The sequence below is a fragment of the Ostrinia nubilalis genome, chromosome 24, assembly GCF_963855985.1.
Source record: "Ostrinia nubilalis chromosome 24, ilOstNubi1.1, whole genome shotgun sequence".
Taxonomy (NCBI): Eukaryota; Metazoa; Arthropoda; class Insecta; order Lepidoptera; family Crambidae; genus Ostrinia; species Ostrinia nubilalis.
In genome coordinates this window covers 11455231-11473996 of record NC_087111.1, presented here as the reverse complement: position 1 = coordinate 11473996, position 18766 = coordinate 11455231, and the positions used below count along the sequence as shown (strand labels likewise).

Below are 18766 nucleotides of genomic sequence, written 5' to 3'. Positions count from 1 at the left end.
GTCGCGATTTATGGATGCTATTTATCATATCACATTCACCCTGTATAAACAGGCTTATTCGACCCACTAGATTATTGTTTGCGTATCGGAGCGTGGTATGTGGGGTAACTAGTTCGCTTCCCAGCGGTTTTGCCGGCCAAGTAAGTAAGCAAGCTCGAGGTTCGGGGTTCTTAAATACATAATTCCTCAAATCGTTACAAATTGCATAATAGATGATGGTGAGGTTCATTGTTTACGTAGAAGTTGCTTCTACTTCATTGAATGCCACTAGAAATTCTTATTAGAGGTCGGAACAAACCTACAATTATCTCGCGGAAGCGTGGAAAATTCTATAATTTCCTTGACGTCACAGCCTTCTTAAGGAAAACTATCTATTCGCTCCTTATTCAGGTGTCTGTAAGGTCTAAGTACACAATGGGTAGTTTAATATGGCAGAGGTTAATAATCTTTTGTTATGGTGTCCTTGCGGGCGGAGCCAGGTGCTTCCTTATAGCAAGGGTTAGATGAGACAAAAGAGCGGGAGGTTGACCTTTGTTGGTGTCAAATGATTTTAGCCTCTTTGGAACTTTTTCAATATGGCTTCCAGAAGTTTGTAATTTGTATACCTACACAGTTACAAAATAAAAGCCAAAACAATAATAATTTAAAGAACGTGTATGTAAATCAGATTATATTATAAACATATTTTTAGTAAGTAAGGGTAAGACTAATAAAGGTAATTACTTAAAAATTGATTTTTCATGTGTGGTGTACCTACAAAAAATTTCGTTTACCTTGAACATAAAAATTTTGCGGATCACTAGATAGAGTATGTCCAGTATAGACGATATGAAATGAACGATAATGTTCTGTATTAGTACCAACGACGTAACGTTTTCGTGAAAAAGAAACTATATTTCAGGAGTAGTGGAATCGTATTAATTTACAGAATATTTGTAAATCAACGCTCCATGTATAAATGAATGCAACACCAAACTTGTTTTGCAAGTCTTGGCAAATTGAAAACAAAAATTACTGGTTTGAAATAACTAAGTATTTATTTGTTATTTCAACATTCAACGTTAAGGATATTTATTATATTACAACTGTTGAATAGTTGGTGGATTTCCACAATGATCGGTCCTGCGCTGCCCGCATCCAGGAACTTCCCGCGACCTTCACCAGATCGTCGGTCCACCTACTGGAAAGCATGCCTAGTGCCCGCACAACGTCTTTTTAGCCCGTGGTTGCCACTCGAGAACTTTTCTGCCCCAGCGGCCATCAGCTCTACGAGCTATGTACCCCGCCCACTGCCTCTTAAGTTTGGCAATTGTATGGGCTATGTCGGTTACTTTGGTTTTCCTGCGGATCTCCTCATTTCTGATTCGGTCACGTAGGGAAACTCCGTGAAAAGCACGCTTCATCGCCCTTTGGGTGACCTTGAGCCTTCATTAAAACACTGACTGTAATAAAATAGGGCACATAGTACGCAGAACTGATGGTCAATTGGGCAACATGGATCTGGAGTTCCACCCACTAGGTGGAACGAGGTGAGGACCTCGTAAACGTAGCAGGAAGGCGCTGGATGCAGGCCGCTACCAACCGGCCATTGTAGAAATCATTGGAGGAGGACTATGTTCAGCAGTGGACGTCCTATGGCTGAAATGATCATGATGATGTAATAAAATTAGTACTCACATTGTGCCCTTAGCGACTGTCATGTTGAGGTTACTTAGCACGTGGTTGGGCCGCTTGTTGGACCCGTAGTGCTTGAAGGCGTGTCGCACGCACACGGCCTGCTGACGCTTCTGCCATATCTGCCAACAATAATGAACCTGTCAAAACATACTCTCGAAAACATGAGCATTTTTTGGCGCGGTCGAGTAAAAAGGAATCGTTCGAGGGTCGATCAACTTTTTAACCGACATAAGCTTGTCCCGACGATATCGCATTCAAAAACGACTAAATTAAGATAATTTAAAAATTATTTTTAAGTTCCATTCAATGAACAGTTCAGAAACCTTAATAATAAACATATGAAATCTAGATAATATTAAGAAATAAACATTAAAACTATGGTAACTCAGCATACGACTTCTTGCCTTCCATACAAATTACAGCTGTCCCCAGAGCGAGGTGGCTATATGTAATTTCTAATGTAAGAAAAATTTTCCTTTAAAAGTATTCAAGTCTGCTAATAAATTGCTTATAAATTAAACAAGGTTTAGTTTGTACTTTGTAAAATATAAAAAAATGTTATGATTTTAAAGAAAAAAGTCCCTAAAACTGTGTCCCGAATTCATCCCATTTTGTAGTGTATGCAGAGTTACCGCGTAAAAAATAAACAAACATTATGCTACACGTCACAAATTTCTAATGAAGAACGGCGGTACAACCTTTGTTCTTGGCCGCGCGGCGGCGAGCCTTTGATTCCAGCCGCCGCGCGGCCAGGCCGCGGCAAGCTATCGAGGAGTGCGCGTGTGTTTATTCAGTGTCGGCGGAGTTACCGGATTATTTCGATGAACAGGTAAATGTTTTTATATTTCTTTATCAGATTTTCAAGGTCTCTAAGGCTGATTTCCCATGGGTCAACTCAAAACGTTTGCAATATTAGGAAATTTTAATTTACAAGCTATTACGTAAAAAATGTCTGCTGAGTTACCTGTATACTGCGTTACAAAAAGGTAACTCTAAAGACTATTTAGGTAACTCTTTAGACATTATACGATTTTCAAAGACAAAGTGTCATAATAAATTTATTAATTACTTTCAGATTGGAAACTCACTAATAATGGCGTTAACGGCGGCCGAAAAGCAGAAAAGGCTCCGTGAAAAATTAAAAAAAAATCCCGAAAAATATGAGGAGGCGAAACGATGTCCTTAAATTTATGAGCCGTTTTTGTGAGGTAACAATATGTGATTGATTTTATTTGAATAATTATTTTATGGTAACAGTAAAAGATGAATAATTACTTTAATTTCAGAGAAAAGTGTGATTTTATTTTAAGTTTTTAAATAAGTACAGAGAAAATTAACAATATGTATGACTCGTTAGTAACTCAGCATACATATTTCTCATATTTTAAGGCCTAAGTTTTAAAATTATATACAAATGCTGTATACCAAACTATTTGATTTTGCATGACTGAATAAATCTACCAAAATAAAAATTGAAGTCTTTTATTGTTTAAGAATTGCAGCGTAATCACTTTGAGTAACTCCGGTGACAAAACTATGGGTCAAGATTTATACTTTTGAGTTTTTTAATAAGAAGTAGTTCATAAAGTTTGCTGCTCGATTAGAAAACCGTATCTCAGATATATTTTTCACACTTCTGAGTAAATAAAATAGTTAAATACTCAAAAAAATATTTTAGTAACTTGCCAAAATTTTTCGCTCGTTATGTCGGTTAAAAAGTTGATCGACCCTCGAATCGGGTAAGAAATGCCCGAGATAGTGTCGATAGAAATTGGGAATCTTTGAAACAAATAATAAATAAATGCGATTACAACAAATAAGGGTAATATTTTTTGGAAACTTCTTTGGTTCATACTCGTAGCTCTGTCAATATTTCAGTGTTATTTTTCGTCGTGAAAATACTAATTCAAAAGTGCATGAAATGTGGGAAATTCGAAGCAGTTGAACACAACTTTATTGGGCCGATGATTTGACCAATATAGTCGAGTGTGACGTCAAAACTCAAAAAGATTTCAACCATATTTTGTAACCTACTTATTTACAGACTTCAAACATATCCATAGAAACAAGGACATTCAGGTTGTCCCGAATTTAAGTTATCATAAATGATCATCATTTTTCCAGCCCTTGAAAATAAAAGATCCGGCCGCAGCCATCTTAGCAATTAAGTTATGATCATGACAAGACCTCTCGTGCCGGAATCTCATTGAATTAATTATGGACCGATTTCTGTGACTAATCTGTGCCCTAGATTTATAAACATAGACTAGACCTGACTAGACGTAATATGATCTAAATAGCTGGTTCGGCGAACTTCGTATCTTAGTCAATTAATGTGTGACATGAGGCGTAAAATGGCGGAATAAATACCTAATTTATAGTTATCGAAGTTTTCATACGTAAGGCGCTGGACGCAGGTCGCTACCAACCGGGCAACATGGAAAGCATTGGGGGAGGCCTATGTTCATCAATGGACGTCCTATGGCTGAGATGATGATGATGATGATGATGATGATGATGATGATGATGATGTTCATCAGGGTTCATATATTTTTATAATGGAGAGTATGTTTTAAATTACTCCAGTAGTTTCGGAGCCTATTCAATACAAACAATCTAGGTATTACCTGAAATGTGTTGAAAGAAAGAAATAACGGAAGATGTGAATACAACAACGCGCGTAAACATGGAGTAAGGAGGTACACTATGTTGTGTCTTTGTTGTACAGTTGACTAAAGCAATATTTACATCTAGTGCAATACCCAACCGCGGTGGTCCGAAAGCATTGGCCATCAGTGCATCACGTTAGGAAATAAAATTAGCATACAATGTCCGTTGCATGGGAATCGACGAAATGAAAGACGTGCGAGCATGCATTGTTTACTTCATTAGCTGCCAATTTGCAATTAACTGCAATGTTTCTATTAAATGTTCGTTCGTTTCAGCCAAATGGCGCCTCCCCCAAGAACTTCCACAACGACGGGTCATGCGCCGCCCGCATCCAGGCACCTCCTGCGACCTTCACCAGACCAGATTTTGAATATTATGTTTTAGTATTTTCCAAAAGTTGCTGTACCCTGACTGGGTCCACATTATACTGCTTAAATTGTAAGGCCTAATGCGAATGTGCTAATGTGGTTAAGCAATAAACGATTAGATATTGAGTTCAAACCTCCTTAGTAATCCAATAGCTATTCCACTATTTGTTTTTATATTCGAAGTCGATCTGAAGGTTATGTTTACCTATCTACCAAACTTAAATTACATAATCAAAATCAAAAATCAACATTATCTTTATTTGTTCAGACTAATTAAATTAGTTCTTGCAAATCGTCAAATGCTCTTAAGGAGCCTATACATGTCTCATTCTTTTTTTTGCCCTACCAGCGCTTCGAGACAAACATTTGGCAAGTGCTGAGAAGAAGCGCCGCAACAAACTCAGTCACCACTGTCTGCCGGTTTACAATACAATACGAGTATGAGGCGTTCATTTTCAAACTCGTACATTTTGGCAAGAGGTAATAATGCCTATAAGTACTTAATTTTAGATTTCTAAACGCATATAAAATTACTAGATATAAGCATAGGTATGCCATGTCCTTTCTTTCACCTTAACGTTCATTTAACACTGTCCTTTAAAGGAATAAGTGCCTATTGTACTTGTTATTTATATACAATTGTCTCTACCAACTGGGAATTTATGTCTTTTGTATTAATAGATTCCTAGTAAAGATTTATATGTAAAGCGTGGTCTTTATTATGTAATTTGTACGTGGAAACTGGTATATTTATGGCTTGAGGTCATTAAAAATTGGTGAGGTGGCCCGTATATTTGAATAATTCAACTTCTTTTGCTTTACAACTTATTTTTGCATAGTACATCCTTACTTACATACTTAAAACAGTATTATCTTTTCAACTAAAAGTTGTCTCGAAGAAGAAATTATTGACAACAGAGTGACAACAATAAATATTTATTTATTAGGTATGTTTTTTAACTAGAAAAAATCGAATTACCTAAGGTGGGGGACTCGATCATGACCTTTTGCTTTTTTTGAGACGCGTACTCTTAACGCTAGGAATTTTCAACGATTAGGTATGTTCGAAAATCACATCTAATAACAACATACATAAGAGGCCATGTATCATTTGATGTGATGTACCGTCATTTGTAGGACCATTGTAGAACATCAATCTTCTTACTAATATCTTACTAATATTATAAATGCGAAAGTTTGTATGGATGTCTGGATGTCTGGATGTCTGGATGTTAGCATGTTTGTTACTCTTTCACGCAAAAAGTACTGAACGAATTTTGATGAAACTTTACAGTATTATTGTTTATAACCTAGAATAACATATAGGCTATAATTTATGACGATCTGTGACAAACTAAATTTCATGCGGGTGAAGCCGCGGGCAAAAGCTAGTATTCGATAAAACAATCTCTACACAGACTTAATAGCGGTCTATCAGTTATAAATGATATCGATTTGGATATTTCTAGAAAATGTGCATTAATTAACGTTTAATAGTTTTACGATACGAATGTTGCGTAACTAGCACGATTCAATGAATCATACTCGGAGGCATTCCTCGTACACATTGCGCCTAATTTGAAATTTCATATATTTTATCGATGTAGTAATAAGTAGCAATGCCGATAGTCGATACAACAGTGCAGAAGAGACTTGCCTCTATTACAGAGGCAAGAAAATATTCAGGTAAAAGAAAATCATTGAAAAAACATATATTAAAAAGTTATAGCTCAAAATAGGAGTTATAGCTTTATTACTACCAACCAATCAACATTGAAATCATTGGGGGAGGCCTATGTTCTGCAGTGGACGTCCTGTGGCTGAAATGATGATGATGATGAAATGCTGTTAACAGAGGTTTTCATTGCAGTAAATTATGTATTCAATTATTTAATTTTTCCACAGTTACAGTCCGTGGTGCATATCTTTTCATAAAGGTTACAATTACAAAACCTTTGTTTGTCACCTGTCATTCGCTTTGAAATGGAGGGAAGTCGAACTTTAATTTCAAACTCCTATGTCCTTCTGATTAATTTTGTTGCGGGTCCAATGACAGTTTAACTTTCCCCGGGAACAAACTTGACCTTCACTGGTTGGGTTTTTATCGGTGGTCAAGCTGTAGATCTTGGCTACACAGGAGTTGCAGCGGTGGGAACGAGAGGTGGGAATAGTCTCGTTTTTCCACAATTACATACAACTATATTCTTATGTTAATCATACACGTAGACCTATAATGTTTTTTGCTGCAGTACGGATCGAGGGAAGCCAACGTATGTATTTCAACAATGCAAGTGCTCGGCAGTTACAAGTGCTATTGAACCTTAACTAATGTTCTACAATCAACTGGTTTGCAGCTCCAGTATGGAAATGTAAGAGGTACTAACTGATACTTAACGTTTAGCTTGCAGTGAAGTATTTGCATTGGTTATTTGATTGTTTAGAATAATTTTCAAACTATTTTGAGTATCTGTGTTGAGAATTACTGACTGAGCGTGCTCATTGTTTACTCAAGGATGAATTTAATAAAGTTCAAAATTTAGAAGGGTACTCCTTCTCAAGTTAAAAAAAGTTTTAACTACTTAATTTCCATCTTTCACTGTTATTTCTATAGTGTTTTTTTTTATAGACATTAAAATGGTTCTGAAGAATTTTTTTTACCGTAATCTGCAAGTAATATTTACTCTTTTCATGAAAATTACAAAATGAAAAGTATTTCCATACATAATATTAATATTGAATTAACAACTTAGAACTTAATAGAAACGTCAAAAATCAAAACATACTCGTAAATAGTGCCACTTTTTGTATCGTCTATCAAATATAAAATGACGTCACATTACAAAAAAAAATATTTACGAGGTCGTTGCTTAACTATTCTGACGTATTACTGTATACGTACAAAAACATTTATTAATTCTACTGGCTGTTTTAATTGAGCTGTCGTCAACGGTCAAAGTCCGGAATGGGCAGGTTCTGATGTCTATTAGATACTTTATGGTATACAAGTCTGATATCTGTACTTTATGTTACAGTCAACGTCAAATACACTCGGTATCAAATAAATCGCACCTCCCGCAACAATAACTTTAAAGATTTTCTTCTGACACAATCATGGTGCCCTAGTGGGCTTAAAATGATAAAAATGCTTGTCGCGGGAGAGGTGCGATTTATTTGACGCCGAGTGTAGTTCCTGAAACCAAAAGTAGTCAATATTTCGGAACACGTCTTTGTTACAATAAGGACGTTTCCTGGGTAAAAAAGCAAGTTTAAATTAGTCCACCAGTTAACTTCTTAAGAGATACTCCACACGTACGTCATGGCCACCCTGATCTGTCGTGGATTGCATAAATGTTTGATTTTGTTGATTTGTTGTTTTGTTTTTATTATTTTTTAATTGATTTTTGTGTTTGTTTTTATGGGTACATAATTTTGCCGCCCCCTTATTGCGTGTTCCCGCCGACGGACAGGCACTTTACGGAGTGCTTCTCCTTCGGCGGTAGGGCGCAGCAACGTCAAGGGACCCGCTGAAAACCGGTATCGAGGCATGCCCACGGCGTGCCCCGATTAATGCTGAGCAGGCCCCTATTTGACAGCAGGGCACAATGTTTTTCTTTTTATAATTTATGTAAATTTGAAGTCGCTCTTTTTGTCAAATAAAACATTTTTTACTTTACTTTTACTTTTTACGCATTTTTCACTTTTTCTAACTAACGAAAATTTCAAGAGATGGAGCGCGCCAATGCTTAAAAGAAGAGGCCCGTGACGTCAAGGCGTGCTTAGAAGTGTAGCACTTTGTGACGTCGCGGAACTTCAACGCACCATAACTTCGTAATTGCTTGATTGATTGACAAATAAAAATATACGTGTCGAATATTTTTTGATAATGTAATTGGCGGACTAAAAGTTTTTTTAGGAATCTAGATTATTGGAATAAGGTCGTGTTGTCAACTTTTTGGCCACTTTGGGTGTCACGAACTTTTGACGCTGACTGTACTCGTACTAGTTACATTTCCTTTATAATACAGGTTCGGGCTATTCGTACTCGATCTGTTCGTTTTATTACTGTGACTACTGAATGTAGAGCCAATAAATATGATGACGTTTATTCACAAACGGCAGCAAATGAACGTAAATACTGAGGCATCTTATACAGTCGTAGTAAGGGTGATATTGCAACGATAACGTAGTTAAATGTGGTACATAATAGGAGTATGATGACGTCTATGGTCATCGTCTATGGACACGTTTATCGTGGTTTTTCTAGTGTTAATTAAAACTACGTTTTTCATTGCTAGTATGGTTGTAAATTATAATTACAAACCTTCCATATAAACAAGTTAGTTGCCAGTGAAATAAATGTCTGAAAATATTCTGCAAATGCAATCACTTCAAAGACTAGCTTAATCATACTATTTTTTCTAGGAGCTCAAACAAAAAGAGTTGGTTCTACCACCGCCATTTTCTGCAGTTTGGCACCTCACGTCACATCATTTTACCGAAGTCAGCCCTATAGCTTCGGCGCAGTACCGATCACTGACGTTTGTCAACAAAATGGTGCTTGACTCTTGAGACAAGCTAAATTACACCATATTGTTAACGACATTGAGCATAAATTTTTTTAAATACCTTCGCGAAGTAAAACTTCTGTACGTAGTACTTATTATCTATTCTGTGGTTCTACTTCTAAAATGCAATGATTTTCCTATAGGACCAATATGTCAATTGTCAAAAGTAAGCTGAGGTAAGAAAAGTAGTTGCATTTGAGCATAACAGACTTATCAACTCGGAAAGGGATCAATACCATATCACCTTTCGCGAGCTGTCATCGCCTTTCGCACGCTGTCAACCGCTAGTTGAGGCGTTTACGTTACGGTGCGGATAAGTGTGCGTTGCAGTATGAATGGAGTTTCATACAAAGAATACACCGTCTCGAGTCGATTGATACCTATATTATTATGCACGTGTAAAGCGGTTACTTGCTTGTGCCCATTGATAATTTACTTCATTAACAAGATAAAAAATAGATTCTTCCACTTCCGTATGAATTTCCCAACTGTTTTAGTAATCTACTGACCTACCTTAATGGGACTTGTAATTAAATACTAATCGAACGGATACGGGTTTCGCCACGTATATTGGACTTATCGTTACTTACATAATAGAATATTGATAACATTTTAGAGGAGTCTGATTCACAGCACGAAATACCTCGTATATGAAAACAAACAAACTTTTCAGGATATACAAAAAACTTTTCTGAAACTTATGTAAGTGCCTAGTTTTTCCGTAGCCTTTTTCAGTCAAAATATGCTTTCTGATAGAGGTAATCAATCATCTACGTATCGTTCGTTTCAGCCAAATGACGTCCACTGCTGGACGAAGGCCTCCCCCAAGGTTTTCCACAATGACGGTCCTGAGCTACCCGCATCCAGGCTCTTCCCGCGACCTTTACCAGATCGTCGGTCCACCTAGTACGAGGCCTGCCCACGCTACGTCCTCCAGCCCTTGGTCGCCATCTACGTATTCATCATCATTATTATTTCAGCCACAGGATGTCTACTGCTGATCATAGGCATAATATTTCCCAATGATTTCCAGTTTGGCCGGTTGATAGCGGCCTGCATCCAGCGTCTTCCTGCTACCATTAGAATTACATATAGGCTATAATTTATGACGATCTGTGACAAACTAAATTTCACGCGGGTGAAACCGCGGGCAAAAGCTAGTTTCTACATACTACAGTCATTTAAAACATCTTTCACTCAATCTTATTATTGTATATTATTGTTATATGTATATTATTGTTATATGTAATTATTATTATATATATATTAAATTTTGAAGCAGCTACCATAAAAAATAGGCATCAGTTACTGCTGTTAAACTCGAGACTTATTCCTACGACCTATACACTATCATGTTTATTCATATATTCAGTTCCTCATAAGTACGCTAAGTATTGTGACGTCAGAGGCGCCAAGAACAATCGCACATTAGCGCTGCGCATGCGTCAGTGGATGTAAGGTGTCGCCTTACGTAGAGACCTGAGTTAGTGATAGCCATGGGGGACTCTACGTCATCACGAGCAAGATGGAGATAATTAACCATTTTTCGAGCCACAATCAGAGAGCACAGACATATCAGCTTATCAAATGAAGGTGGCTTGCGTAGAGAAGAGTTAGTGGTAGGTGACACTACACTACGTCATCACTATTTTTAAGCCACCTTTAGACAGCACAATTGATAGAGTCACAGATAGGTATAATCTATACTAAAAACAAACAAAAGCTGAAGAGTTTGTTTGTTTACTTGAACGCGCTAATCTTCGGAACTACTGGTCCGATTTGAAAAATTCTTTCAGTGTTAGATAACCTATTTATCGAGGAAGGCTATAGGCTATATAACATCACGCTACGATCAATAGGAGCAGAGCAATAATGAAAAATGTTGCGAAAACGGGTTTACACGCGTATGAAGTCGCGGGCACATCTAGTACTAGGATAAAGTTGTAAGTCGTGGCACAATTTAATGATAATATCTCAATAATAAATCTTAGTTTACAAACTAAATATAGGTTAGGTTGAGATGGTTTTAATGGCGAAACTCAAAAGTTACTCCCATTGTACTGTAAACTTTTTTTAATGCACAACGAGGAACATCTTGGCCAGAATCTCAACTGATGGAATACGATGATCAGACCGAGGGTGGAAGCGAGCTTCCCTACCCGGAATCCCAACAACAAAGGAACTGGCTATCTTAACTCCAGCTCCGAAACACAACAATGCTGTTAATATTGCGATTAGGTAAGATGGTGGTAGCTAGCCAGGCGGACTTACCACCAAACAAATGAAACAGAAACTTTTGGCCCCGCTGGCAATCAAACTAGGGTCTGAAGTAGGTGGTCTTACCACTAAATCATAGATACGATTATCTTAAGCTAAAAACAAAGAGTGTCCTTACCGTACTGTCTTGTTTTTCGAAGGGTGTCGAGAACTGGATCTGGCTCATTTTGGACTCCTTCTCGTCGCCCATCGGCGACGGAGGCGAGGTCTCTCTGTAACAAAAGAAAAAATACATTAAAAACAATGTAACCAGTCAACACATACTTGATTCAGCGATCAGTATACTGTACTAGCTGTGCCCGCGACCCAAAATCTCGCGCGAAAATGTTCCGGACCCGATTTTTTTTCCATTTTCGCAACATTTTTCATTGATACTCAGCTCCTATTGGTCGTGGCGTGATGTTATACACATAGCCTATTATAACCAAGAAGACCGTTCATATTACCCATGTGTATCTATCTAATAAATTAGCAAGCCGGTCTAACATCTACCTGCTAAAAATATCTCGTGTCACGTGTTTGTTACTGAACTCTTCCGAAACATCTTGACTGATTTTTTTAATTTTTATGTGTTTGGTAGGTCGTAGGCAATGTTACACCCTAGGTGATAAGGGTGTCCCTTTAGATTTATTAGCTCAGGCCGGATCAGCTACCTAGTAATATCTATACTAATATTATAAATGCGAAAGTAACTCTGTCTGTCTGTCTCGCTTTCACGCTTAAACCACTGAACCGATTTTGGTGAAATTTGGTATAGAGATAGTTTGAGTCCCGGGAAATGACATAGGATAGTTTTTATCCCGGTTTTTGAAAAAGGGACGCGCGCGATAATGTTTTTCTGTGACAGACAAAACGATTTCAAGCGGGCGAAGCCGCAGGCGGAAAGCTAGTTCCCTATAACTATTTTATAAAGCATATAAAGAGAGAAGCATAGTCTCAGTATAGTGTTTCATCATATAGCCAGCACATATTTAGTCACATTTTGAACCTAACTGCTTCGACTCAAGATCCATGACTGTTCAATAACCAGTGTCACTCGGATGACCATAATGTAACACGCATTCTTCCGCGTAGCGCTTCCTCTAGTTACCATACGGCCATACGGCATGTCAGACTATTGATGTTTGTTGGAAAACCAACCTTATTGGCACTACATAAGGCATCAGTGTTAAGCTGGATGTGCCTCTGTACTTGTCATTAGTGGTTACATACGAATGGGGCTCTGATCGATAGGATGTAAACGTAACAGTTTATCTAATAATTGATTCTCTTCGCAGGTTGTCTGGAGAAGATCGCTAACAGCACTAAGGCCGGCTATAGTTCCAAAATACTGAACTGTCCTATCCATGACAGTGGCAGTGGGGCGCCACCGTCAATACCGGATCACTGGTTCCGATTTTTGCCATGTTGGAAACCATATAGTTGTACGATGGTAGCGCCCCTCTGTCATTGAGTTTGGTGGGACAGTTCAGCGTGGGTCATCTATTTTTGCGCATTTTGAAATATGAGTAGGTACAGTCAGATTCAAATAGTTCGTGACACCCAAACTAGCCAAAAAGTTCGCAATAAATCTTTGTTACAATTCATTTGAATAAGGCTGTGTTGTTAACTTTTTGGCCATTAGTTATTCGGTACAGATTATTAAGAAAACAATACGTGTATTCTTTTTATTTTCCTAATTTTGCTTTGACTCGAAGATTATAAATTACTTACTGTATTTAATGTACTAAATAAATCACAAGCATTTTGAATTGGCGCCTATCAGAACTACACTCGACATCAAATAAATCGCACCTCCCGCGACAAGCACTTTCAAACGTATGCATCCCCACTTCCCACCAATATTGGCACCATTTAAAAGCCTAGTTCTAAGCTTCATTTCATTAAAGGAAATGTTTTTACCCCAAAAATGTGTCTTTAGAAGGATCCAGAGTCACTTCTTCAAAAAATAGGCAGTTACGCTTGAGCCAACTTTTATGGCTATAAAACTGTTAAGTTGGGATTAATCGCTATCCATCTGTTAAAGAGGACACGTGTGATCATTATTTGGTTTTATAATCATAAAATTTGGTCTAATTGATCCCAGAAGTAAGCCCAAAGTGAGGTCTTTTTTTAAGTCACATTTATGGTATATGTTAATCATTTGTTAAGAAATTAAATGTGTTTTTCTTTAAGGATATTTATTGGGCTTTCAAATAAAACCAATATTGTTGGGGCACCATGGCTGTGTCAGAAAAAAAACTTTAAAGTTCGCGTCGCGGAAGGTGCGGTTTATTTGATGTTGAGTATAGTTAGGTACATACCTAGTTCAAAAAATATTTACTACTTACTAGTCTGCTGATGGCAAATCAAGCTTTAGCACTGTGCATCTTATGTAGCTCGAATAAGTGCGACTTTGCAACAAAAAATTATAATCTGAAGTGCTTTAGTTTGTAATGTTTGTGTAACATAGTACATAACTTTTGTGTAGGTACATAATCCTATCCTACTTTATTAATACCTATTATAAATGCGAAAGTCTGGATGTCTGGATGTTTGTTACTCTTTCACGTAAAAACTACAGAACGGATTTCGTTGAAACCTTACAGTATTATTGTTTGTAACCTAGATTAACATATAGGCTATAATTTATGCCGATCTGTGACACTAAATTTCACGAGGGTGATATTATACACCTGTTTCAAATATTCAATTTTTATTATTTACAACTCAATCGCAATCAACCTACTTAACCGGTATTCATAGAACAATTTATAATCGGTCCGAATCGAATCGTCGAATCGATTGCTAATTAATGATGAAATATCAGACGTAATGAGTCTAGTCGTGCTGTCTCGCCACACTGGCCAAGGTCAGAAAGAGACGGCTGTATTCTGTTGGTTCCTCCAATCGAGTGGTTTCGTCACGCGACCATGGGCGATATGTCAAAACGATGCGCCAGCGGAATTATGCATGCCTAAGCTTTTGCTTTTGCTGAATTAAAAATAAGCCCATAGGCTAAGGAATTCGCAACGTGCAGATTTCTGCGATCAGCTGTGCATTGTTTATTGATGGTTTTCCTGCTTCTGTTAATTTTAATATGAGTGTGAATTGATTGGTATGCGTCATAAGTATAATTTAATCCACAAGTAGATGAATCACTTTCTAAGAAATTATGACCAAGTATCACACCGTTTACTTAACCCCTGAATAAGTAGAGCTTGTGCTGTTGCGACTAAATATAAACTATACTAAAATAGCGAAAAATAATAATATTTGCCCCAAGCGAGACTGAAAGTGCAAGTTTGCCGTTGTAGTCCATGAAGTCAGGTGGCCGTTAAGTAGACCTACTATGAGAACTCAAACGAAACTGTCACGAAAAATACATAATTTTCATCTTCACTAGATAGAATGGAGACCCTTTATCATTTACATAATACGAGAATAGTCGAAGGCACATCAGACATCCGATTTATGTCGCAAAATAGCACTTAACAAAATCACATAAGATGCATCGGTCTTAAATCAGGCTTTAACAGGACTTTCATGACGGAACATTGCTCCCATCTGTTTACGTTAAAACTCGGGGTTTTCCCCAGCAAGCGATACTGGTTTACTTTAGCGTCATCAAACTCGTTTAAAGGGTCGGATCCGTTCACAGTAAGGGACTTTCCCAGATGCCAGCAAGATTATGCACAACCTATATCAAAAATATGTCTTTAATTTTAATTAAGTTGTTACGGTTTTATGATGTCAAATTTAGAACGGATAAATCTATTTTATGACGGAAGCGGAAGTAAAAAAAATGTAATAGATATTACACATTAGGACAGTACCATTATCGTCATTATTAAGTCATTTACTCTCAACCTATTGCAAGAGAACGAGCCATTCTAATTTTCTAGAGGCAAATAAAGAATATGGCACACACTCCCCATGCTGGCCAGATGGGCTGAGGAGGCCTGATTTTCGCATATTTCTCCCTAAGTCGCTCCTAACGACATCCACAGGAAGAGTGATGGTGCTTCTATTCTACTCTTAGTTAAGACAGTAACAGTTAAAAATCACTAATAGGTATTCGTAATAATATATAGTTTTATGCGACTCGGTGACTTCACACATTCGCAGTTTAGACTCTAATTACTGCAGCCGGAAACCACATTTAAAGATCATCTGTGTTTCTGACTGTGTATTACATGACATATCACTTACGACGGGATTTTCCGTTTTAATGCAGTTTTCAGATCATGTTATGTCATTTAACTGTATTATTCAAAATCTTAGCTAAGTCATCGCTACACTTCTTCTACTTGTCGTGTCGACAACAAACCGACACAACGTCAGCCCAAAACTCCGCCACAAGAGTGGCGTTGTCAGTAGCCTTCATTAAATCTTCCTGCGTGCAGTTATTTGGGCACGCATGGCACGACATTATGTGCTTCGTCGACTGGGGAACAAAACCACACTTGCACTCGAAGTTGTTACGGTTATATTGTAAAAGTGAAAATATTGATTTTACGAAGTGATCCCTCTTCGACAACTTTTCTTAATAAGTCACACGATACATTCTTCTGAAGATGGCGGAAAAATTGAAGTAGAGACTTCTCATGTTAGAAGTTCTTACAAGAAACATAGAATCATAATTTTCATTTTACAATCTCTTTAAAACTAAACTAAACCCCTTTCTCATATGTACATGTTTAGATCTAAGTACCACAATATGAGGCCTTGAGTTTGCCTTGCGATGTGCCCTTAGTATATTTGACCTCCACCTTGGCGTCAAAAACAGTGGGGTTTAGCAGTCGTTTGAATATGTAATCTTGTGGTAAGGTCATGGCCGAGCCAAGTAAGCATACAGCAAGTACTTGCTTGGCACTTCTGTTGAGCTGGCTTGTCATAAAACTAAAGGTTCGGTCACATAATTACATTGTTACGAAACGTGTGTGAAACGTGTATGTACCTATACAGCAGGTACTTGCTTGGTACTTCTGTTGAGCTGGCTTGTCATAAAACTAAAGGTTCTTTCACATTTCTATGAAACATGTGTTAGATTCATACACATACTCACTCACAAATTGGGTATTAAATACAAATAGTCTGAAACCAACTTATTCACCAATACCATAATTTACCAAATCAAGCCATCAATCATCGGTACACAACACACACGGATATTTAGGAGGCTCTCGGGTCATGGCGTCCATTCTCGCGGCCAACGTTCGAATGCCACAAGGAATATCTTTTTGTTCTCCCGTACGACTCCCCGCGTTCCTCAGGTGTAATTTGATAGCCAAATCAGCGTTAATCCTTTCGTTGCTAACAGACGGCCGTCCTGATGCCGGAATGTCCCCATTCCGCTTCGGCCATTCGAACGTTATGATGTATGTCCCCATACATGTATGCTATCTATGTCGTTTAATTACTTGAGAATCAATTATCATCTGCAACACCTTAATCAACAGTTGAATCAATCGTCCAGCTGAAATTCGATTCGCATTTGACAACACCAGTGTAGTGTCAACACCTTCCTTGTGAATAGTTTCACCCGAGGACCTTAAATTAAACATTCTATTTTACTCTTCCGTCTTCGTTACATTTTCTTTTTCTCTGTTATTGCAATCATTCTGTCTGAGCGATATTCAGTACCATTTTCATAATAATGATTCTGGCCGTCTTCGAGGCCAGTGTCATAAATCAATCTTCTTTCAGTAAGTCCTGAGGTACTTTCTTCTTTAGTCTACGAACGAATACTTGAAAATATATCGTCCACAAATAAACTGTTATGTAGCTCCAGTTTTCATTATGATAAGTTTAGCTTTATTATTTATTTCTTCTTTCACTGTTTTGATACCGAATTTTCGGTAAAGTCTCTCGTGACGTACCACGGTGCTTCTACAATATCTCAATACTCCATCGTATACTGCTGCTTTACCACATTAGTGCATTCACATAAAGATTTACAATTCAGGTAGCATCTTCGACAGTTTCCATTGAAACTTCAACAAAACGTTTGTCTAGATTGGTTTCATTATACACTTATAACAAGACCTTATTTTCCACTGCAGGTTGACCATTTCTTATGACTTTTTGCGTTATTGTTGTCCTATTGCTGGACGTTTGGTAAAAATATGCTTTTTCCACGTTACGTTTCATCCAAGTACATGCCAAGATGTAATATCTCTTCATTATTTCATTTCATCATTTCATTTCATCATTTCATTTCATTTCATCATTTCATTTCATCATTTCATTTCATCATTTCATTTCATCATTTCATTTCATCATTTCATTTCATCATTTCATTTCATTTCATCATTTCATTTCATTTCATTTCATTTCATTTCATTTCATTTCATTTCATTTCATTTCATTTCATTTCATTTCATTTCATTTCATTTCATTTCATTTCATTTCATTTCATTTCATTTCATTTCATTTCATTTCATTTCATTTCATTTCATTTCATTTCATTTCATTTCATTTCATTTCATTTCATTTCATTTCATTTCATTTCATTTCATTTCATTTCATTTCATTTCATTTCATTTCATTTCATTTCATTTCATTTCATTTCATTTCATTTCATTTCATTTCATTTCATTTCATTTCATTTCATTTCATTTCATTTCATTTCATTTCATTTCATTTCATTTCATTTCATTTCATTTCATTTCATTTCATTTCATTTCATTTCATTTCATTTCCTCATTAACAGGTTTAGGCGGCATAGATACAGTGTAGGTTCCATGACATGACCTTGTGGAACTCCTGCTTTCACTTTACCAATCCCTTTAAGATTCTACTTGTTCAAAAACTGAGTAAGCATCGCTTGTGCATCGGCATTCTTTTCACTCATAATAATATGTATATTCATAATATTTATTTATACATTATTTGCAAGTCATATTTCATCACATACATCATACTTAATATTAACTCTGTAAGGGTGTAGCAATTTCACAACTTATAATAATTTAGGTACTGAGTGAGCGCAGCTTGTGCTTCGACATCCCTTTCACATTTTTGAGTGAGCACCGCTTACACTTCTGCCCCCTTTTCACTAACAATATACATATTCGTAATAATTCAGGTACTGAGTGACTACCGCTTGTGCTTCGACATCCCTTTCACAATTAAAGTGAGCACCGCTTGCACTTCGGCCTCCTTTTCACTCATAATAATATAAGATTTATAAACATTAGCGTTCCGTTTCAATTCAGTAAATCGTAT

The 18766-nt window shown here is 37.0% G+C and overlaps 1 protein-coding gene across 1 annotated transcript in view; it reads right to left on the bottom strand.

Moving 5' to 3' along the window:
* Positions 1-18766, bottom strand: part of LOC135083939 (ABC transporter G family member 23) — a 134493-nt gene that overhangs the window by 43684 nt on the left and 72043 nt on the right. Inside the window, exons 3-4 of the mRNA XM_063978704.1 lie at positions 11676-11769; positions 1678-1796 (exon numbers count right to left, since the gene is read on the bottom strand). Coding sequence (XP_063834774.1) covers positions 1678-1796; positions 11676-11769 — 213 coding nt within the window. The remainder of the gene's footprint in view (positions 1-1677; positions 1797-11675; positions 11770-18766) is intronic.